At 39.0% G+C, this 25,187-nt stretch overlaps 1 protein-coding gene across 1 annotated transcript in view; it reads right to left on the bottom strand.

Annotated features, from left to right (window-relative positions):
* ABCA12 (ATP binding cassette subfamily A member 12) overlaps nt 1–25,187 on the bottom strand; it is a 205,250-nt gene that overhangs the window by 120,178 nt on the left and 59,885 nt on the right. The window contains exons 3-4 of the mRNA XM_069578281.1: nt 13,709–13,862; nt 796–887 (exon numbers count right to left, since the gene is read on the bottom strand). Of these exons, the coding sequence (XP_069434382.1) occupies nt 796–887; nt 13,709–13,862 (246 nt within the window). The remainder of the gene's footprint in view (nt 1–795; nt 888–13,708; nt 13,863–25,187) is intronic.

Genomic DNA, 25,187 nt, shown 5'->3' on the forward strand with positions numbered 1-25,187 from the left:
ATATCTCCAATAGTTCAGACAGTACCTACATGATAGCAGGCACCTAATGAATATTTGCTAATGAATATGAAACAATCCTGCTGTCTTGAGAGTTTATTCTCAAGTTGTGGCTTCTAATAACTGTATCTCAGGAACATCTGCAGCAGAAGAACCTGAGCAGAAGGTTCAGGAAGCTCAGCATGTGGGTATTCTGCACACTAACATCTGAGGGCCACTGGCTTAGCTGTGAATGAAGGGAGCACACAGGCACGATGAATGACTGTGCCACTGAGTAGTGGAGTGGGAGGAAGAAGACCATCAGCTGGAAAGTCCCACCCTGACAGTTGGTCTAGTACCAGCTCAGCTGGATGACTGCAACAGGGAAGGTGCTTAACCTTGTTGGGCTTCATGTTCCTCACAAATAAAATGTAAAGCTCAGACAAATCTCTGAGACTCCATTCAATATGTTTTATTGCTAGGCATTCTAACCATCCCAGTGTCATTTAACTGTAGACAATGGAAGAGTTCCTGGTCAATTGTTGGACAGTGTGTAATTCTTAACATTATATTAGTACCACTTATAGGCTTTTGCTTCTAGTGTGTATCTCAGTAATAACTTAAGTTCCAATTATTCTCAAGACCTTTGCATAATTGTACCACCACACTCAGGCAACTGTAAGGAGTGATTAGATCTCTCAGGATAGGCTAGGCATTCCATCTTTGCTTGAATTGTTAAAAGTACAACTTTTAAAGATGAGACCTTTACTGGTTGTTCCAAAAGGCCTGTTCTAAACTGGACAGAAGAGGATAGCTTACCCAGTGATGCGTGCCTTTTTTGTGGAACTTCAGTACTCTGGAGTGATAAATCGCTGTCCTTCTCCAGGTTGGATGACTTTCTCAGAATTTCACTAGAGAAGAAAAAGCAAGAACTCTGTATCACTCACATTAATTTCAGTTAGTTACAGCAAAGTGTTATGTGGCAGATTCCAGGGTTCTCCTAGGACTTTCAAATTTTTAATCTACTTTCCAGGATTTTATGACAAAACTCACTTCACCATATATCAATAAGTATATAAGGGTCCTACAAAGTAAATTTTTCTTCAGAGAAAATGGCCTAGATAAGGTTGAAATAGTTTTTTTTTTTTACTATATTCTTACAGTAAAAAAGGACATAGCGCTAAACACTAAAAATATTTACAATATATATATTTTCTTTTAAAAAGATGGTGGATCCCAAACAGATAAGAGTCAAAGACTGCTTTGGGTACTGAAATAAAGGTCTGCTTATCTGTCAACCTTTAAAGGAAAACAAGTTTCTATGTTAAATTACAGATGCCATTTTGAAGATTATCAAAGATGAACACTTTCAAGAAAGATTCAAAGAAGAAGGGGAAGAACACACATCTATGGAATATCTAATTTGTGCTAGGTACTATGGTTGGTGTCATGGCAGGTGGCACCAGATGTCAAAGAAAGAATGATGCATGGAGCGTTTTAATTTCACTGAATGTATCAAGGCTGTAATGATAGCATATGATGCCAGGAATCTCTGTACAACATGATCACACCACCTTTTGGCAGAAAACACTATTGGACCATCCCACAGTTCAGCAATCTTCTTTTTTTCTTTTTAAATAACTTCCTGTTTATCATTTTTTAAATAGAAATAATCACATTTTCTTGAAAACTTGATATACCTAAAGTATGTATCTGAAATAAATGTATCTATTTCAAGAATGAAATAAGTCCAGATGTCTGGAGTGAATAATGTGTTTTGTCTGATTGTTTATAAAAAGCTTACTGAAGGTACATAAGAACAGATATAAAAAGACAAGAGCAAAAAAGCAAGAAGTTCTGCTTGCTATTATGGTTTGATTTGACTTCCTTTTAAGAAACAAGATCCAAATCCTGGTTCCAGGGTACTTTATGATTTATAATTGGAAAAAAAATCTCTTTTTTCCCCCAGTGTGTCCTTTTAATAAAAATGATAAGAAAAGGTGATATTTGTCTTCATTCCCTAGTGTTCTTCCAGTATCCTCTATAAAATGTACTGGTTGCTCCCAAAGTTCTGCATTCTTAATGTATATTTATTTGAATTATTCATGACCATGACTATATTCCTCTAAATCTTCTTATATTCCTTATTTGGATGGGAAAACTGTTCAAATAAAAATAAGAACTGACCTGGACCTTTTCCTTTCTCTCAAACAGAAAGTTTTAGACAGTTTGAGAAAGTCAGTTTCACTTTTTTTTTCTTGACACTTTTTTAGTTCAGCTTGAAACACTGTAAGGAGTACTACTGAATATCAACACACTGTGAAATAAAGGGAAAACTACCTTCATAAAAATTTTAAGGAATAGGGACAGCAACAAAACCAAAGGGAAAGCAACAAAGATGAAAAAGAGCAAAGAAAGAGCAAGAGAAAAGACTGAGTAATAAATGGGAGTGGGGGAGGAAAACAAGAGGTGATAAGAAACTAAGGAAGTATGAGCTTGGAAAAGCAAAAACTGCATCTCCTCCATAGGGGCCATCTTGCCCGTTTCCCCACATTCAGGTAAAAGCCCTAAAACTACTCCTTCAAATATTCTTTCAAAATCAAAGACAAGTTCATCCCTTTCCCAGGAAGCCACTGGCTCAGCAATTCTGAACTTACTCAACAGAAAATGGCTCCTCTGGACAAGGAACTCTGGAGGCTTCTTTTCTAAGGGGACCTGCCTTGACCAGAAGGTGGCCTTAGTTACATGGTGGTCCATGCATCCCATGTTACAGGAGGGGGGAGGTGGTTCACCTCCTCTTAGGTGGTCCTGGTATGGCTTTTTGTCAGGGAGAGAGCATGGGATATCATATGTGCTTTGCAGTTCATCATCCTGAAATTTTCCCGGGTTTATTTTGTATTTACAGCATGTAGTATGACGGTATGGGTACTCTGCTACTGAACAATTATTATCCGTAAACTCAAAATGGAAACCAGAAAGTAAATGTACAACAGCAAGCATTGTGGGAAAAAACGTGAATTAAGACTTTAAGGTGAAATTCAGTTTATTTCCTCCAAGAAAGGCAATTGGTTCTTTTAGCTCCCTATTAAATTGCTAAAGGAGGACAAGAAGGTAACCAGTCTTACTGAGTTCAGGGTAATCTCTGACCATGCTTATAGACAGAGAATTCTATGCTTCTTAGACAATGAATGGATTTGCATTTAAAGCTGGTTTTAGAAAAGGCAGAGGAACCAGAGATCAAATTGCCAACATCTGCTGGATCATCAAAAAAGCAAGAGAGTTCCAGAAAAACGTCTATTTCTGCTTGACTGACTATGCAAAAGTCTTTGACTGTGTGGATCACAATAAACTGTGGAAAATTCTGAGAGAGATGGGAATACCAGACCACCTAACCTGCCTCTTGAGAAACCTATATGGAGGTCAGGAAGCAACAGTTACTACTGAACATGGAACAACAGACTGGTTCCAAATAGGAAAAGGAGTACGTCAAGGCTGTATATTGTCACCCTGCTTATTTAACTTCTATGCAGAGTACATCATGAGAAATGCTGGGCTGGAAGAAGCACAAGCTGGAATCAAGATTGCCGGGAGAAATATCAATAACCTCAGCTATGCAGATGACACCACCCTTATGGCAGAAATGGAAGAGGAACTAAAAAGCCTCTTGATGAAAGTGAAAGAGGAGAGCGAAAAAGTTGGCATAAAGCTCAACATTCAGAGAACGAAGATCATGGCATCCGGTCCCATCATTTCATGGGATATAGATGGGGAAACAGTGGAAACAGTGTCAGACTTTATTTTTGGTGGCTCCAAAATCACCGCAGATGGTGACTGCAGCCATGAAATTAAAAGACGCTTACTTCTTGGAAGAAAAGTTATGACCAACCTAGATAGTATATTCAAAAGCAGAGACATTACTTTGCCGACTAAGGTCCATCTAGTCAAGGCTATGGTTTTTCCAGTAGTCATGTATGTATGTGAGAGTTGGACTGTGAAGAAGGCTGAGCGCCAAAGAATTGATGCTTTTGAACTGTGGTGTTGGAGAAGACTCTTGAGAGTCCTTTGGACTGCAAGGAGATCCAACCAGTCCATTCTGAAGGAGATCAGCCCTGGGATTTCTTTGGAAGGAATGGTGCTAAAGCTGAAACTCTAGTACTTTGGCCACCTCATGTGAAGAGTTGACTCATTGGAAAAGACTCTGATGCTGGGAGGGGTTGGGGGCAGGAGGAGAAGGGGACAACGAGGATGAGATGGCTGGATGGCATCACAGACTCGATGGACGTGAGTCTGGGTGAACTCCGGGAGTTGGTGATGGACAGGGAGGCCTGGCATGCTGCGATTCATGGGTCACAAAGAGTCAGACATGACAGAGCGACTGAACTGAACTGAACTGAAGCACTTTGTACATACTTCAGTCAGTCAGTCAGATCAGTCACTCAGTCGTGTTCGACTCTTTGCGACCCCATGAATCGCAGCACGCCAGGCCTCCCTGTCAATCACCAACTCCCGGAGTTCACTCAGACTCACGTCCATCGAGTCAGTGATGCCATCCAGCCATCTCATCCTCTGTCGTCCCCTTCTCCTCCTGCCCCCATTGTACATACTTAGTTTATATCAATTTTAAGTGTACTATGTTTGCTTGTGTACCTATTCCTATCACTTTTCCATTTTAGGCTGTGACATCTTTGGAAGTAGGCACCATGATGATCTTTTTATTTGAAATATCTAGTATAGTTCTGAACCATAAAACTGAATAGCTGATTAAATAAAAATAGATGGTATTGCCAGGGTGTAGAAGAACTTTGGAGTTAGTAGGTATCTTTCAAATTCCATCTCTGCCACTTCCTAAAAAATTGCAGCCTCATCTATAAGTTAGGAATGATACACCCACGTTGCAAAGCTATTGTGAGTATTGTGTGAGGTGCGCTGATCGAGTTCCTACTGGGGTCCTGACATCATAGATACTCACCAACATTAACTGTCAAAGCGCCCACAAAGATGTACAAAGACACAGCCTTCACCATCAGTATGCAGCTGAAGCCCCACACTTATGTATCTATGGTCCTTACAAGATCCTTCTAGAATACTAGAAGCTTCAGGATCTCTGGACACCAAATGGATGCACCCTTATTATTCATAAACTGGGGCCTGCACACACTGGCTGGCGAGGTGGGAAGAGGCAAAGGGCCTAACCCAGAATTTTATAGCTCTTTCTTCATTTTCAAATTTAATTTCTTTATGTTTACTCATAAGAGGAATTTACCATTTGAAGGAATGATCAATTTTCTCTTTGGGCAGTAAAACTCTTAGGAAGAGTCTACAGTGCACTCTGTTGGCAGATGGCACATGACAAACATTTAATGATGAAGAATACAGTCTGGAAGAATGGATAGCTAAGGAGGCAACGTTTTTATTTATTTATGTTTTTTTTTAACTTTAATTTATTGTTTTTATTGACAGATAATTGCTTTATAGAATTTTGTTGTTTTCTGTCAAACCTCAACATGAATCAGCCATAGATAAGCATATATCCCCTCCCTTTTGAACCTCCCTCCCATCTCCCTCCCCATCCCACCCCACTAGGTTGATACAGAGCCCCTGCTTGAGTTTCCTGAGCCATACAGCAAATTTCTGTAGGCTATCTAATTTACATATGGTAATATAAATTTCTATGTTATTCTTTCCATACATCTCACCCTCTCCTGCCCTCTCCCATGTCCGTAAGTCAATTCTCTATGTCTGTTTTTCCATTAGTTCAGTCGCTCAGTGTCTGACTCTTTGCAACCCCATGGACTAAAGAATGCCAGGCTTCCCTGTCTATCACCAACTCCCAGAGCTTACTCAAACTCATGTCCATTGAGTCGGTTATGCAATCCAACCATCTCATCCTCTGTTTTTCCATTGCTGCCCTGTAAATAAATCCTTCAGTACCATTTTTCTAGTCCATATATGTGGGTTAGAATATGATATTTATCTTTCTCTTTCTGATCCACTTTACTCTGTATAATAAATAGGTTCTAGTTTCATCTACCTCATTAGAACTTACTCAGATGTGTTCCTTCTTATGGCGGAGTAATATTCCATTGTGTATCTGCACCACAACTTCTTTATCCATTCATTTGTCAATGGGCATCTAGGTTGCTTCCATGTTCTAGCTATTGGAAATAGTGCTGCAATGGGATACATGTGTCTTTTCAATTTTGGTTTCCTCAGGGTATATGCCTAGGAGTGGCATTGCTGGGTCATATGGTGGGTTTATTCTTAGTTTTTTAAGGAATCTCTATACTGTCTTCCATAGTGGTTGTATCAATTTCCACTCTCACCAACAGTGCAAGAGCGTTCCCTTTTCTCCACACCCTCTCTTACATTTATTGTTTGTAGAGTTTTTGATGATGGCCGTTCTGACTCATGTGAGGTGATATCTCACTGCAGTTTTGATTTGCATTTCTCTAGTAATGAGGGATGTTGAACATCTTCTCATGTGTTTGATAGCCATCTGTATGTCTTCTTTGGAGAAATGTCTGTTTAGGTCTTTTCCCCACTTTTTGATTAAGTTGTTTGTTTTTCTGGCATTGAGTTGTATGAACTGCTTGTATATTTTGGAAATTAATCCTCTGTCAGTTGTTTCATTTGCTATTATTTTCTCCCATTCTGAGGGCTGTCTTTTCATCTTGCTTATAGTTTCCAGTTTTCCCAGCACCATTTATTAAAGAGGCTGTCTTTGCCCTGCTGTATATTTTTGCCTGAAAAAAGCAACTTTTAAAAATAGCCTGGTCTGCCTCCCTTGTTGCACACCTGGCTCTGCAAAGATCCTTGGAAGAGGAAGCACTCAAAGATGGCAACACATGCATAAACATATAATCAGTCTTCACTGTAGCCACCATATTTATTCATAAACTCACACACATTTATTAAATTCCCAGGACATATACGGGTAAGACAAATTAAAAAAATAAAACAGGGATTATAATATGTTAATGGTAATAGCTAAGGGAGGATATGGCCAGGGGATGATGACTACACATGACTGGGGGCGCTAAATTAGAGTTATCATTTGCATTTTGTATAGAGCAAGGTCCTAGAATCATTACCTAATTCTTGGCTCTTGCTACCTTAAAATCTTTTTGTTCATCCTTTTACTACACTAGTGGTTTGCCACTGGGGGCAATTTCTGGCCCCTCCCCTGCTCCTGGGGGATATTTCACAATATCTGGAGACATGTTGGCTGTTACACTGGATAGGAGTGATGCTACTTGTATCTAGAGGTCAGGGATGAGGGTAGAGACCAGGGATGCTACTAAACATTCTACAATGCACAGCACAACAAAGAATTATCTGGCCCCAAGCACTAGGCTATGACAGAGAAGTGGACTTATTCAGTGACAACTCAGCTCCCATCAACTCCCTAGGACCAACTCAGGAGATTTAAAAATCCTATTCAGGAATTCAGAATAGGTGTAAGGAAGTCTGAGAGAATCTTTCTCATACTAGATATCTCTGGGAGGTATATTATGGTGCCTCTTGAATCCAGCATGTAAGCTCATCTGGATCCAGAAAATTCAATCTTCTGGGTGAGGCAAGAAAGGCTGAGTCAAATCTTCAAGTGGCCCATGGCATCATTTTGACTTTTCCAGACCCAGCTCACATGTCCAGGACCATGGAGATGGTTAAGAGCATTGCCTCTAAGATGCTGAAGAAGTAGATTCTGACTCTACCACATTTATAGTGCTCTACTTCAAAAGGGACTTAATAAGGGGAACATCTTGGATTCAAAATGTTAAACTTAAGATATTGGGAGGGAAACTAGGCTGAGTAGTTTTATTTCTTCTCAGACATGTCTACCAACAGTTCCATTTGGGAAATGTCACATTTATAGATATCATCATAGCGGTAGGATTTATGCACTTATACTGAATGTCTTTGTATTTCCTGTGAGTGGGAAAGACTACCTGTGTGGGTGGCATCCATGTGCACCATGGTAATTCTGTCTTTGAAAGGAATATGTGTCTAGGAAAGACACATATGGCAAATCCTAAAAAGAAAATTCTGACTTTTTTTTTTGTCTCTAAGGATTAGTTAAACTTATTCTATTTTTCATTTTCCCCCTGAAATATAGTTATACAGGTAATGCAGTGACACCTGGAAAGAAGGTGTGAAATATGCCCCAGGCCCAGTTCTGACTCCAGCTTCCCATGACAGGCATTACTAACTTTAGGGACAAACAAGAATGTTATAACGGCCTTGAGGCCTCCTTGGTTATACAGTCGTCCTTCCTGACTACCCCCAAGCATAAGTCATTCACAGGAAAAGTTTAACTTTTTCATGATTTCTTGAACTTCATCCTCATGTTCATTCCTTCAGGGTCTTCCATATTCAGATATAATCCTTGCATGCCCATGTTCAACATGCACCTCTCTTCTAGGTGGCTCACTTGCCAATCAACAATCAGTCAAGGTGTTAAGATTTAGAAATGCCTTAATATGTTGCTCTGTCCTAGGGCTTTTTATATTCTTTGGAGGGACTTTGGAGATGTTATATTTGAGCTAATACATTTCTAAAAGTTTTCAGAGGCACCGTGATGGGGCAGATGAGGAAATGTCTTTGGGGCAGATGTACATCAGAAGCACATAGAATATGGGGGAGGAGACACCTTTGCAGTAGCTTTCAGATAACCCTGTACATACTGTATTCTACCTAGCCCTGACACAGAGAGATTAATCTGGCAACATTACAAAGGAATTTGTAATTCTGCCATCACAGTCAGTAGCAAAGCTGTCTGCCTATTCCTCTAAACTGACTATATAAGGATCACCGTTAATTTCTTTCTTAGGTTCTGAGATTCTCTATTTTGTTGCTGTTGTTTAGTCACTAAGTAGTTTCCAGCTCTTTGCAACCCCTTGGGTTGTAGCTTGCCAGGGTCCACTGTCCATGGGATTTTCCAGGCAAGCATACTGGAGTGGTTTGCCATTTACTTCTCCAAGAGATCTTCTCGACCCAGGGATTGAATCCACATCTCCTGCATTCGCAGGCAGATTTTTTTTACCACTGAGCCACCAGGAAAGCCCTTCTTTTTCTATCTCCAAGACACCTTCCTCTAGTCTGGTAACTACCACCCTATCTGACCTTAATGATCTCTCCCATACAGGTCTCTGGAGAACTCTTCTGATATCTCCCCACCCAACCCTCTCTCCACTCCAATAAAATATCCAATAGTAAGATATACATTCTTCAGACAGAAACAATGTCTCAGAGTACCTATATAACTATTCACCATCTGTTGTCTAATGTTTTAGGCACAGTGAGAACGAAACAAATAGTCATCACATTCACCATTTGACAGATTAATTTACCTGTTTAGTAGTTTCTGTCTTTTTCTCACCAGATTTTAAGTTTTTATGGGAATCCAGCATGTAAGGTCATCTGTATCCACAGTAACTTGGATAGTCTCCAGCACATGGTACATGTTCAATACATTCTAACTCAATGAATTAACAATTTTGCCTGCATGGCAGTTAAAGACTTCCTTCTACTTTGTTTTTGATAAATGATGTTTTCACCTTTATTTTTATACAGATACTCACTAAAGTGATTGCTAGATAGCTATACATTACTCTGAAATTAATACAGTTATGAGACCTAATGCATCTTACTTCATGTTTATAGTCAAATGAGGATGCATACCTGTTCTACTTCCAGTTACCTTAGATTCCCAACAATATCTTTACTTTCGAAACACATCCATATTTTTCACTACTAAACAAAAGCCATGGTACTTTTTAAAAAAATGCCTCTGAATAGAATCAGATTAGCTGTGTTTCAGGTTCTATAGGAGCCATTCAATACTACGAACAAAGGTATGAATTTGGAAACCATGGGTCATGGATGAGTGTCAACACGACAGAGACAAGGAGTAAATCCATAGAGGCAATTCCCCAGCAGGAGCTGCAGGAAGGCTGAATTGTTTCTCCAAATAATGACCCTGTGGGCTCTGCAAGATGATCTTTGCCATTTGCCAGCTGTGTGAGCAACAGCACAGTCAAGAGCCCCCACTGTTCTGATGTATTCTTAGAGGCAGTGCAGGGAGGAAGGACCATAAGGGTAAGTCCCATGATGTTGGATCATCCCTTGTGCAAAAGAGCAAGAAAACAATAAATGTAATCATCTCTTCTTTCAGACAGCTAGTTACAGTTGATGCTGAGTTGATGGTTGAATTTTTTTTAAACCACCTCATCCTGAAGCTAATGTTTAAAGAAGTATGAATTTAATAACAGAAGACTGGTGCTAATGCAAAAATGCATCAAAACACCTGGCAACTGGCCAGCAAGTAGTGACCTCAGTGTGATCATGTCTTTCAGAAGAGCATTCTATTAAAATAAACATGCTGGGCCTCCTTTGATAAGGCCAAAGATAGCATTTTTTCCCCTCACTTAGAAAACAGAAAAGGAAGATGGTTTTGTTTCTTAATGTGGCTATGCCAGTGAATCTTTCTTCACCAAAGGGAAGCAATTTAGTGAAATGACTTACCCAGTAAGGAACGGCTTACCTAGTAACCACATCCCAGTTTCATTGTGTGGCTATATAATACATAAAAATTAATAGCATGGTGGGAGATATCATTAATGCAATTTTATTAGTGCATGTAATTTCCAAATTAAGCTCCAATTACTTGGTAGTTTAGAGAAAATACTGAATATACAGCAATATACAGCTTGAGCTCTATATAATACTTGGAGATTAGAATAAAAGTGAAAAAAAGAGCTATGATCAACTAGCTAGAGAGTAACCAACAGAGGGTAAAAATAAACTTGGACTTTAATCTTAGTTCTAAAATCAACTCAATGCTTCATCTCAGGGGGCTCCATGAATTTGGTCCTCTATTATGTTACTGAGGACCATATACATAGAAATACACAGAAAAATACTTTTTTGGGGGTGGTAATATGTATAGATAGACTTCTTAAATACTGATAACTATTCTCCTTGTTGTTACTTAGTTCTTCATGAGAAAAAATAAAAAAGATACAAGGAAAAGAGTGCCAAGTGGATCCAGTTTGTAAATAATGGACATTAATTTTCCTCATATCTTCTCCAACACTTGGTTCACAAAATGTCCATCTCAAGTACAACTTCTCCATGAAGGTTTACCTGATTACATCAGCTGAAAGCTCTCTTTCTACTTTAAATATGGAGGATGTCTTGCTTCAATTTCCTCCTGGCATTCTTTTTTTGCACTATCTCTTATTATCACTCATTTAACATTTACCTTCTCCTGCTAGCCCAGATGGTAAAGAATCCGTCTACAATGCAGGAGACTTGTGTTGGATCCCTGGGTCGGAAAGAAGAGAATAGCAACCCACTCCAGTATCCTTGCCTGGAGAATCCCATGAACAGAGGGGCCTGATGGGCTATAGTCCATGGGGTTGCAAAGAGTCAGACACAACTGAGCAACTAACACTTTCCCTTTCACTTTTCTCCTACTAGAACACAGGCATAAATCATGCCTAACTCATCACTCACACAGGGACACAGAGACTGTGAGCTAGGTGAATGAATAAAGTATTCATTCACTTTATCTCTACACTGAGTACCCAGGGGGACAATAGGCTCTAGCCATCTTTTGGTATCCTTGCAGAAATACACAACTAGTGGCTAGTTGAGGCAATGCTTGTATATGCTTAGAACATTAGTCTCACAGACAATATGTCATGCCATTTCCCTGTTTAAAAATTTCCAGTGGCTTCTCATTATACTAAAAACAGAAGGCAAATTCCTTCCGTTTTCTTACCTGTTTGATGCTTCATGCTGTTTCTCTGGGGTTTTTCATTTTTTCAACAAATCCTCTGCCCCTTTCATCATCCTGTACTATGTTCTATCCATATTAGGCAACTTTCTATTCCTCTAAATGATCAAGTGTGTCCCCATTTCAGGATCACTGACTGCTTCTCTGCCTGGGACTTTCTCTTCTAGATGTTCATATGCGAGTGCTGGCTTTTCCCAGTCCTTCTTGGTCTCCACTCATATGTCACCTTCCAACAGAGGCCGTTCTTTTGCTATTTAATGCTCACCTTTCAGTTTCTACCTCTTAATTTGCTCTATTTTCTTGCTGGAACATTTACTATTATTGGTGATTATGCTATTTATTCGTTTGACTGCTTTTTTGCTTTTCCATTAGAATACAAGTAACAAAAGGGTAGAGAATTTGTTTGGTTCATCTCTGTATTATAGTGCCTAGAATGATGCCTGGCACACAGAAATTTCTCAGCCACTATTTCTTGAATATGTTGATAAATAAATCAGTGAACATTAGAATGCTCTATGCATAAAGACTAAATAACTTATTGACACAATAAAAACTGTAGTGAATCAGCAACCCAACAATTACATTGTATCTCAAGTCATTTCCCAAGATAATTCTTGACATGTTGATATTTTATGTTAAATAGCTTGCAGTTACTTACTCTCTCAAAGTATTATCCATACTAACTGATGATCAAAATCATGATGATAATACTGAAGGAGAAATGGTGCTATATGCCAATGAATTTAAATGAAATTTTGAGGGACCAAATATCTCTGATTACAGATAAATATAATCTTTTCTTGAGAAACACAGAAAAAAAATCTCTACCAAAATAATCTCGTGGTTGATTCAGATTACAGTGTTATTAGTTCTACAAATGGTTAGGCTCTTGACTCTTTATATTTAAAATCTCAGGATGGAAAACTGAGGTTGTAAATGGTCTAGATTCCCTATCTTTATACTTCAGCTTCTTCTCATACCATAAAATAGGACACATTAACCTCATTTAAAGGTGGTTCTTCAATTAAGTATACTTCCAACTTTATTACTTTGATTTCTAGATCCCTAATTTCCTTATTTGCATTTCCTGGTTTCTGTTATATCCAGAAGTACCACATAGAAGATAATAACCTTGACTTTGTCCTATATCTTACATTTGTGATCGAGTCTTAGGGCGGGCAATGCCACTGACAATTTGAAGTAGGATAGAGAATCCCCGAGGGAAGTTAAGAATGACTGCCTTGACTATCCAGTTTTTGTTTTTGTTTTTTTTTTTACTGGAGTATAGTTGATTTTTTTATAGTTAATTTTGGGGGCTTCTCTGGTAGCTCAGTTGGTAAAGAATCTGTCTGTGATGCAGACGATCTGGGTTGGATCCATGGGTCCAGAAGATCCCTTGAAGAAGGAAATGGCAACCAACTCCAGTATTCTTGCCTGGAAAAGTCCATGGACAGAGGAGCCTAATGGGCTTTGGTCCATGGAGTCACAAGAGTTGGATACAACTTAGCAGCTAAACTACCAGAGTAGTTGATTTATAATGCTGTGTTAGTTTCAGGTGTATAGCAAAGGTGTACAGATGTATATACATATAATCACCAATTTCAAAGACTCTTTTCCCATATAGGCCATTACAGAGTATTGAGTAGAGTTCCCTGTTCTATACAGCAGGTTCTTATAGCCATCTACTTTATATCCCTTACGGGAGCATAAGCAAAAACTGAGTAATTCATCCAAAGTAGATTATGCCTAATTCCACATAAACATGGTAATTCCAGTTTGTAACCACTTTGTTCTTTCATATTTAGATCATCACATTTGTAGATATAGAAAATAAAATTGTATAACTAAGCTAGGATGGCTTCCCATATATTTCATAAGGAAACAAGACTTGATCTCTCAAAGTGACTGAATACACTTGGAAAATGCCCCTACCTGTCTTTAAATAGTGCACTGTTAATTCCTTTCCTACGAAGCAGGTCTTGTGGCCCATAGGGTGTGTCTTTGCATTTAGAGTCTGTGTCACAGAGTAGGGTTTGCAGGAATGGGAAGAATCCAGTACTAGGAAGGTTTCGAGGTGCAAGGTAACCTGAAAGTAAAAAAAAACAAACAAACAATAATTAAATCACTATGATGTTTCCTTGGGAAGGGGAAGAAGTGCAGTAACCATTCTGTGAAATTATCTTCTGGATTATGACTGTTTGGGTCCCCTATGGATCAAAAGACTTTAAAATGCTTGTTGCCCCACAAATTTCTCTTCCTGGGATTTATTCTAAGGAACTAGCTGCAAGAATGTTTGCCAGAGTGTTAACAATAAATCCATATTATATTATCCATATAATAAAATACAATGCAACCAACAAAAATGTCAAATAATACAGATATTTATAATACATTGTTAATTTAAAAGAGTAGATCAGAAAGCAGTATGACCAGAATAGCCATAATTTTTTCAAAAATATATGTAGTATATTAAAAAATCTGGAGCAGGACCTCCCTGGTGGTCCAGTGGTTAAGACTGTGCTTCCACTACAAGCAGAGTGGTTTGATCCTTGGTCAGGAAACTAAGATTCCCACATGCCAGGTGGCAAGGTCAAATAAACAATAAATAAGTTTTAATAATAAAAATAAAAAATAAGTTCATTCTCTAAATCTGTGAGTTTGTTTTTATTTTGTAAATAAGTTCATTTGTATCATTTCTTTTGAATTGGAGGAATTATTTTTCCTTAGTGGTATATTTCACATGACCTTGTTTACTTTCATTTGACTCTATATTAACTATTTTTTCCTACACTATACATATCTTCTTTTGTAATCAAAGGCATTATAAATGCAGCCAATCTTCCAGATACAGGAAATATCTTTGATGTCCTCAAAATTTTAAATTATCCTATACACACAATATTTTCTTCCTATTTAAAAACCAGTATTAATGATATGAATGAATATGCAGATTTTCCCTAATATTAAAGACACAATTATTATAGCAGTTAACCAGTTTTATAACCTTTAACATTTGCTTTATAAAATATGATGATAGCATACACGAGTTAAGACAATATGCAAGCTGTGAATTACAAATCTTTTCACAAAATTAGGTTTGGTACTAAAACACTGGCTTCCTTCCTTTGGGGAATACAGATACAATGAATTTTCAAAAAAGGTTTAGAAATCATGAGGATAATTTTGACGAAAGACTAAAAAGCGAAACCTTAAGTTTCTCATGAACCTATTAAATGAGTGGCAGTACAGATGTTTTCATTATAAACATAAAGAAAATTTTTTAAAAAAGAAAAAAATATGTTGGACAAAGAACTAAATAGACATTTCTCCAAAGAAGACATACGGATGGCTAACAAACACATGAAAAGATGCTCAACATCACTCATTATTAGAGAAATGCAAATCAAAACCACAATGAGGTACCACTTCACACCAGTCAGAATGGCTGCGATCCAAAAATCTGCAAGCAATAAATGCTGGAGAGGGTGTGGAGAAAAGGGAACCCTCCTACACTGTTGGTAGGAATGCAAACTAGTACAGCCACTATGGAGAACAGTGTGGAGATTCCTTAAAAAATTGCAAATAGAACTACCTTATGACCCAGCAATCCCACTGCTGGGCATACACACCGAGGAAACCAGAATAGAAAGAGACACATGTACCCCAATGTTCATCACAGCACTGTTTATAATAGCCAGGACATGGAAACAACCTAGATGTCCATCAGCAGATGAATGGATAAGAAAGCTGTGGTACATATTCACAATGGAGTATTATTCAGCTGTAAAAAAGAATTCATTTGAATCAGTTCTGATGAGATGGATGAAACTGGAGCTGATTATACAGAGTGAAGTAAGCCAGAAAGAAAAACACCAATACAGTATACTAACACATATATATGGAATTTAGGAAGATGGCAATGACGACCCTGTATGCAAGACAGGGAAAGAGACACAGATGTGTATAATGGACTTTTGGACTCAGAGGGAGAGGGAGAGGGTGGGATGATTTGGGAGAATGACATTCCAACATGTATACTATCATGTAAGAATTGAATCGCCAGTCTATGTCTGACGCAGGATACAGCATGCTTGGGGCTCGTGCATGGGGATGACCCAGAGAGATGTTATGGGGAGGGAGGTGGGAGGGGGGTTCATGTTTGGGAACGCATGTAAGAATTAAAGATTTTAAAATTAAAAAAAGAAGAAAAAAAATAAATAAAAAATAAAATAAAATAAAGAAAGCTGAGCACTGAAATAAATAAATAAATAAATAAAGTTAGTGCATGTAACCCCCCCCCCCAAAAAAATAGTAAGAGCAATGAGGCTAAGTATGCATTATTAATAGAAAGAATAATAAGTAGAAATTTAAGTAACTTAAATACAGATATTTTCTAAAAATTGAAAATAAAAAGGAAGAGGTAGTAGGAAATTGGCCAGGAAATAAGAGGAAACAAAATGGAGGGACTGAAAGATGCAGTACTGTAGACTTTGAACGTGGAGGAAAGAGCCAAAAGCCAAGGAAAGTGGGCAACCTCTGCTGCTGCTGCTAAGTTGCTTCAGTGGTGTCTGACTCTGTGAGACCCCATAGATGGCAGCCCATTAGGCTCCCTGTCCCTGGGAGTCTCCAGGGCAAGAATACTGGAGTGGGTTGCCATTTCCTTCTCCAATGCATGAAAGTGAAAAATGAAAGTGAAGTCACCCAGTCGTGTCCAGCTCTTCGTGATCCCATGGACCACAGCCTACCGTGGTCCTCCATCCATGGGATTTTCCAGACAAGAGTGCTAGAATGGGTTGCCATTGCCTTCTCCCTCTAGAAGCCAGAAAACGATCCTCCTAAAGCCTCAAGAAAGAATGCAGCCCTGCCAACACCTTTAACTCACAAAGATTAAATAAATCCTGGACTTCTGAACTCTAGAATGGTAACTTAATAAGTTAGTGCTTTTTCTAAGTCACAAAGTTTGTGGTAATTTGTTACAGCAACTACAGGAAAAACTAACACAATAACACCAGTATGGATTAAAGTTTTGAAAATTCAAACGGAAGTGGAAAGAAATCCACCAGACTACAAGGAAAGATATAAGCATCTGAATGCAGATTTCCAAAGAATAGCAAGAAGAGATAAGAAAGCCTTCTTCAGCGATCAGTGCAAAGAAATACAAGAAAACAACAGAATGGGAAAGACTAGAGATCTCTTCAAGAAAATTAGAGATACCAAGGGAACATTTCATGCAAAGATGGGCTTGATAAAGGATAGAAATGGTATGGACCTAACAGAAGCAGAACTTATTAAGAAGAGGTGGCCAGAATACACAGAAGAACTGTACAAAAAAGATCTTCATGACCAAGATAATCACGATGGTGTGATCACTCACCTAGAGCCAGAGATCCTGGAATGTGAAGTCAAGTGGGCCTTAGAAAGCATCACTATGAACAAAGCTAGTAGAGGTGATGGAATTCCAGTAGAGCTATTTCAAATCCTGAAAGATGATGCTGTGAAAGTGCTGCACTCAATATGCCAGCACATTTGGAAAACTCAGCAGTGGCCACAGGACTGGAAAAGGTCAGTTTTCATTCCAATCCCAAAGAAAGGCAATGCCAAAAAACTCTCTAACTACCACACAATTGCATTCATCTCACTCACTTGTAAAATAATGCTCAAAATTCTCCAAGCCAGGCTTCAGCAATACGTGAACCATGAACTTCCTGATGTTTAAGCTGGTTTTAGAAAAGGCAGAGGAACCAGAGATCAAATTGCCAACATCTGCTGGATCATCGAAAAAAGCAACAGAGTTCCAGAAAAACATCTATTTCTGCTTTATTGACTATGCCAAAGCCTTTAACTGTGTGGATCACAATCAACTGTGGAAAATTTTGAAAGAGATGGGAATCCCAGACCACCTAACCTGCCTCTTGAGAAACCTATATGCAGGTCAGGAAGCAACAGTTAGAACTGGACATGGAACAACAGATTGGTTCCAAATAGGAAAAGGAGTACGTCAAGGCTGTATATTGTCGCCCTGCTTACTTAACTTATATGCAGAGTACATCATGAGAAATGCTGGAATGGAAGAAGCACAAGCTGGAATCAAGATTGCAGGGAGAAATATCAATAACCTCAGATATACAGGTGACACCACCCTTATGGCAGAAAGTGAAGAGCTAAAAAGCCTCTTGATGAAAGTGAAAGAAGAAAGTGAAAAAGTTGGCATAAAGCTCAATATTCAGAAAACAAAGATCATGTCATCTGGTCCCATCACTTCATGGGAAGTAGATGGGGAAACAGTGGAAACAGCGTCAGACTTTATTTTGGGGGGCTCCAAAATCACTGCAGATGGTGACTGCAGCCATGAAATTAAAAGACGCTTACTCCTTGGAAGGAAAGTTATGACCAACCTAGACAGCATATTGAAAAGCAGAGACATTACTTGGCCAACAAAGGTCCGTCTAGTCAAGGCTATGGTTTTTCCTGTGGTCATGTATGGATGCGAGAGTTGGACTGTGAAGACAGATGAGGTCTGAAGTATTGATGCTTTTGAACTGTGGTGTTGGGGAAGACTCTTGAGGGTCCCTTGGACTGCAAGGAGATCCAACCAGTCTATTCTAAAGGAGATCAGCTCTGCGTGTTCTTTGGAGGGAATGATGCTAAAGCTGAAGCTCCAGTACTTTGGCCACCTCATGCGAAGAGCTAACTCATTGGAAAAGACCCTGATGCTGGGAGGGATTGGGGGCAGGAGGAAAAGGGGATGACAGAGGATGAGATGGCTGGATGGCATCGCCGACTTGATGGCCGTGAGTCTGGGTGAACTCCTGGAGTTGGTAATGGACAGGAAGGCCTGGCGTGCTGCCATTCATGGGGTCGCAGAGTCGGACACAACTGAGCGACTGAACTGAACTGACTGACTCATAATTACCTTCTAAGAAGCTTCTTTGTCTGACACCAGAAAGACCAGTGTCTTCCCTAATATTAAACAAGTGATACCGGGACTGAACCGTCACTGTTTTCATTGTAGCACAATTCCCTGAATAAGCTCAAGAGCACCAAACTGCCTGTTTGCGATTCACATCACTCTGTCACATTCTGCCATACCAGACCTCTACAGTTCTGCAGTGGAATTTCACCATGAATGGTAAGTCACCCTGTTACACAGATCCCACCTGGAACCACTCATTAGGTTATCCCTAGTCCATCTCAAGCATGTGCAGGGCGTCGTCAGAATGGAAGGCAGATAGAAGGGCTACAGATGATCCCTCTCCCCTAAAGCACTCATTAAGCAGATGGTGTGACTGACCTAGTGCTGAAAACAATGGCAGTTCAGCCATAGGAACAGAGGAATAGAGGAAGAGGAATTGAGGAAAAGAAAGGAAAAGATGTCAGGGGAAAAAGATCTAGGAAGAGGTGGAAGATTACAGCTAGTGTTACTTATTCTGGAACTAATCACAGTTTGTAAATTATTAAAGAAAGATTTGAAAGAATTTAAACCTACAACATTCCTTGATGTGATTAATAATAGATATGCCTATTTTATGGGAAAATTCATTACGGAATCTCTTCAGAAACAAGACCCTATTGTGTTAAAAAATATAGACAGTTCACATTTCGCAGTTTTTTGGTAATTGATGTTTAACCTGTTACAACGGGTTCAAGGAAAAGAGGAACAGGCTGATGTGTGTACAAAGTTAACACAGTGTTGTGAAGAACATGAATTGCCAGAATTGTGTATTTTACCATCACCTTTTAACAAGAACCATATACTCATTAAAATAAGAGAGTCTGTGGCAACAACAATAACACTGATTTGTTAAGCACCTATTGTATCCCATGTAGCCATGAAATGTTATTACAGGGAATGGATGCAAACCAAACATTTTTAGTAGTAAACTACCAGTTAACTAAGCTTTTAACTAAATCAAATTCAGTTGTCATTGTTTTAAGAATGAAATAGGCATTATAAAAAAATCCAGTTTAAGAATTTTTAAAAAGATACTTTGTAAAGAATTATGATATCCATCTGTACATCTATGTTTATCTAGAAAGAGGATAAAGTTTGGTTTTCCTTTCCCTAGCTGCAAAAATCTCCTTATTCAGGACAATATTGGTGTATGACATTATGTACAAATAAAAGCAGTAGTTGTCAAAGTGCAAGCCCTGGCCCAACAGAACCAGCATCACCTGGAAACTTATTAGAAATGAAAATTTGAGATCCTACCTCAGATCTACTTAACCAAAACCTTTGGGAATGGGGTTCAGCAATCTTTATTTTAACAAGCCCTCCAGGAAATTCTGATGCACACTAAAGTTTAAGAACAATAAGATTAGATTACTGACAGGCTTTATTTGCTTGGGCTCCAAAACCACTGCAGATGGTGACTGCAGCCAAGAAATCAAAAGATGCTTGCTCCTTGGAAGAAAAGTTATGACCAACCTAGACAGTGTATTCAAAAGTAGAGACATCACTTTGCCAACAAAGATGCATCTAGTCAAGGCTACGGTTTTTCCAGTAGTCGTGTATGGATGAGAGAGTTGGACTATAATGAAAGCTGAGTTCCAAAGAACTGATGCTTTTGAACTGTGGTGTTGGAGAAGACTCTTGCAAGTCCCTTAGACTGCAAGGAGATTCAACCAGTTCTTCCTAAAGGAAATCAATCCTGAATATTCATTGTAAGGACTGATGCTGAAGCTGACGCTCCAGTAATTTGGCCACCTGATGCAAAGAGCTGACTCATTTGAAAAGACCCTGATGCTGGGAAAGATTGAAGGCAGGAAGAGAACAGGATGACAGAGGATGAGATGGTTAGATGGCATCACTGACTTGATGGATATGAGCTTGAGCAAGCTCCGGGAGTTGGTGATGGACAGGGAGGCCTGGCCTGCTGCAGTCCATGGGGTCGCAAAGAGTCAGACATGACTGAGTGACGAAACTGAACTGAACATTAGATTGCAAACTTTTCCATTAGAGTTAGATAGTAAATATTTTAAGCTGTGGCTCCATCACAAATACTCAGCCCTGCCATTGTAGCATGAAAGCAGCCATAGACAATATACACATCAATGGGCCAGCTTGTATTCCAATACAGCTTAATTTACAAGAAAAGACAATGGACTCGATATGGTCCATAGACTTTAGTTTGCTGAACCCTCAGGAGGATAACCTCTTACACATGTCCTTCTCCCTCTCCCGCCTCATTTATTTCTTTAAAAAAATTTTTTTTATTTTATTTATTTGGCTACATCAGCTCTTCGTGAGGGACTCTCTAGCTGTCATGCATGGCCTTAGTTGTCCACAGCATGTGGGATTCTAGTTCCCTGTTGTTCAGTCACTCAGTCGTGTCTGACTCTGCAACCCATGGCCTGAAGCATGCCAGAATTCCTTGTCCTTCATTATCTTCTGGAGTTTCCTTAAACTCATGTCCATTGAGTCAATGATGCTATCCAACCATTTCATCCTCTGTCACCTCCTTCTCCTCGTGTCCTCAGTCTTTCCCAGCATCAAGGTCTTTTCAAATGAGTCAACTCCTCGCATCAGGTGGCCAAAGTATTGGAGCTAGCTTTAGCTTCAGCATCAGTCCTTCCAATGACTATTCAGGGTTGATTTCCTTTAGGGTTGACTGGTTTGATCTCCTTGCAGTCCAAGGGACTCTCAAGAGTCTTCTCTAGCACCACAGTTCAAAAGCATCAATTCTTCAGTGCTCAGCCTTCTTTATGGTCCAACTCTCACATCCATACATGACACTGGAAACCCCATAGCTTTGACTATACGGACATTTGTTGGCAAAGTGATGTCTCTGCTTTTGAATACACTGTCTAGGTTTGTCATAGCTTTTCTTCCAAGGAGCAAGCATCTTTTAATAATGGCTGCAGTCACCATCGGCAATGATTTTGTTGCCCAAGAAAATAAACTCTGTCACTGTTTCCATTTTTTCCCCACCTATTTGCCATGGGACCAGATGCTATGATTTTAGTTTTTTGAATGGGATCAAACCTGCATCCCTTGCACTGGAAGGTAGATTCTTAATCACTGGACCACCAGGGAAGTCCCTCGTTCATTTCTTGCTTGCACTCATCCTCACTCCTTCTTTTCCTCTTCCCTTGTCTCAACTAATCTATTTACTATTCCCTGTTCTCTATTTCTCAGTCTTCTGTCTTTCCTTTCCACACACCACCTTCTTGTTTCCACTTCTTCTTTTCTCTCCTCCTCCTGCTACTGCCCTTTCTCTCACCTAGCCCTCTATCTCTTTATCACTGATGTAGCCACAGATGCATTTTCCCCAACATCTTCTCTTATTCTTTTTTTCTTTTTCTCCACTACAGAAGGATTTTTGCCCACTTCCATAATAAATTCAGGAGCTTGTTGCTCACAGGCACTATCTATAGAAGTACTATTTTCTACTTATTGTATTTTTAGAGAAAGAAATGTCACAGCCTTTTTGGTAATGAAGCTACTTCCATTTGACATCATTAGGCTCAGAAAGCATTCTGTAGGCTGCCTTGGTGACATTTGTAAATATTATAATAATGGTAGAATTGGAGAACTTCCACTGTGTTTCTTTGTGTTTTTCTCAAAGCAGGTCAGAACCCAACCTAGGTGATTTTTTTGTGTGTTTTCAGGTGAAAGGATTTGTTCTTTACCCTAGTGAAGAGGTGAATGATAAATTTTGGAATAAAATCCTGGCTTTTAAAAATATGGAGTTATTCATTTGAGGGGTTATGTTTTTCTTAACTTTTTGGATACAGCATCACATTTGTAGAAAAAAGTATCAGTCCTTCTAAGCAGGCAAATGGTAAGTTGCCTTGTGAAACATCACAGCAACAATCTGTCATCATGACAAGCACACAAAATAGGACAAGCATTTTTAGAAACATTACCTACAAATGATCAAATAACCTGATATGAATTAAACAAATATGAGAAAGAAAATGAATCTCAGAAGTAAAGATGTAATAATTTAGTTAAGTAAGTCTTTTTCTTCTTCTAGTTTTTGAGCAAATTTTATTCTCAATTACATGTAAAAGACATATTCAAAATTATGAACGACATAAAACCTGACATTTCAAATTGTCAGGCACTACAGGACTGTCTTTGTTCTCCTTCCCACATACTTTCCACTTAGAGGATCAGCTTGTCCTGGTCCTGTTTCCCTGCCCATCACAAGGTAAAATCAAATACAGCGGATCTTTCTGACTTTATTCCTTCTGAGAAACTTCTTTTATTTTTTTTACCTTCACAGCCCAGAGAGACCTTGCATACGTACATCCTAAGTCACTTCAATTTTGTCTGACTCTTTGAGACCCCATGGACTCTGGCCCACCAGCCTCCTCTGTCTGTGGAATTCCCCAGGCAAGAATACTGGAGTGGATTGCCATCTCCTCCAGGGGATCTTCCTGACCCAAGGATTGAACCCAGGTCTGCTGACATCTCCTGCATTGCAGGCAGGTCTTTACCCCTGAGCCACGGGGGAAGCCACAGAGGCCTTAGCTTGGGGTTAAATACTGATAGAACTGAGAATCTTCAGAGACATCAGCTCAATAAAATTGCCCTTTTGAAAGACTGAAAAATAAGCCATGTGAAAGAAAGAAAAGTTCTAACATATTTCTTAGCACAATGCTTGGCACATTGTAAGCAATTATTAATTATATTAATAAATCAATCAATGAGTAGATGAACCCCTGAGGGTCACAGTAAGACAGAATGATTTAGAATTTTAGCATAATATACATCCTTATTATTTGTAAGGCAAAGTTTCCAATTTTATCACCCAAGTATAGTAAGTTCAGAGGATAACAATGAATATATTAATAGTAAGCTCAGTGGGATAAGTACAAAGGATAATATTGCATTATATTCATGTATCTTATAAAAGTAGATAGACTGATGTTGACTAATGAAATCAATAACATTCATTGTTGCAGGCCTTATAGTTCTTGGTTTCTATAAAAATCTAGCTAGTACACATTGACATCTCTAACACCAACTGCTCAGTTTATTATCCACAAAGTGAATTCATCCATCATCTATTAAATAAACGTTTACTGAGCAGATACTGTGTGGCTGGCACTGAGGAGGTGCTAAGTAAGGTTCATTCTTCTATTAAATTTTCTTTCATGTTTACATTTTAAAATATAACTCTGGGTTATTTGTATGTGTGTATGTGTGTGTTTGTGTGTTAGAAAGAAAGCAAATTAGTGTCTGATTTCAAAGCTCATCATGGTTTTAGAAAATAAACTGTACATAGAAGTCATTTGTTTTCCTGAAATGTCAGAAATACTATGAATAAAATATAATTGAAAATACATAGTAAAATATTGGTTTAAAAAAAAGATTCACATCTGACAGAATTAAACAGCTATTATTTCATGTGAACCCCATGAGAGTTCTATAGGATAGGTAAGGCAAGTGTACACCCATTTCACAGATAACCTCAGAGAGACCAAACAGTTTTACTCAAGGTCACATGAAAGACAAGATGCCAGGGATGGATCTAGAGCTACATGACATAGGACAATAATGAAAAAAATATTTTGTTCAGTTAAGTTTCAGTACATCTTGGAATGAACAGACTGAAACTGTGAAGAACAGGTACCACCTCTGGTTTTGCTGTTAATTCATTGAGTTCCCGGGGCAAATTAATCTGTCTATGTCTCTGTTTTCACATCCACCAAATCGAGGATAATGGGCCTTGTCACCTCATGGGGTACAAGGAAGATTAATTGGATACAGCTTGTGTAAAGTCCTATGAAAGCTGAGGAAGGAAAGGCCACACAGAATCATGAGTTACCAATGCTCACTGTTATTGCAACATTTGCCTAATTCACACACAGTGGCTAGGGCTCTGTTGCTCTGCCTGGTCTCTCATCTCTGTGCTGTGAACCAATGGGTGGATAAGAGGATTGCATGACATGTTTCTTCCCCTAGTAATTCATAATGTGCACCTGTATCAGCTGGTGTAGTGCTTCAATTACTGCATGCTCAGTGGGTGTGGTGTCATGACACATCCTTCCTAATTCTCCCCAGACAAGTCTTGCTTCACAAGTGCTTTCCCAAGTTCAAATCCATTGGCAAATGTAGACTGTTCCTGGCAGTGAGGGCTGAGGCACAATGCCTAATCCTTAAAGCGGTGGGTAAGGAGGTCCTATACACAAAAGGTTGGTGTCTGTATATGTCTAACGGCTAGAGCTCTAATACTTTGGCCACCTGATGCAAATAGCCAAGTCATTGGAAAAGACCCTGATGCTGGGAAAGATTGAAGGCAAAAGGAGAAGAAGGTAGCAAAGGATGAGATGGTTGGATGACCAATCAGTTGAACTGAATCACCAAATTAATGGACATGAACTTGGGCAACCTCCAAGAGATGATGTGGGACAGGGAGGCCTGGTGTGCTGCAATCCATGGAGTCTCAAAGAGTCAGACATG

This window comes from Ovis canadensis, chromosome 2 (assembly GCF_042477335.2).
Source record: "Ovis canadensis isolate MfBH-ARS-UI-01 breed Bighorn chromosome 2, ARS-UI_OviCan_v2, whole genome shotgun sequence".
In the NCBI taxonomy this organism is placed as follows: Eukaryota; Metazoa; Chordata; class Mammalia; order Artiodactyla; family Bovidae; genus Ovis; species Ovis canadensis.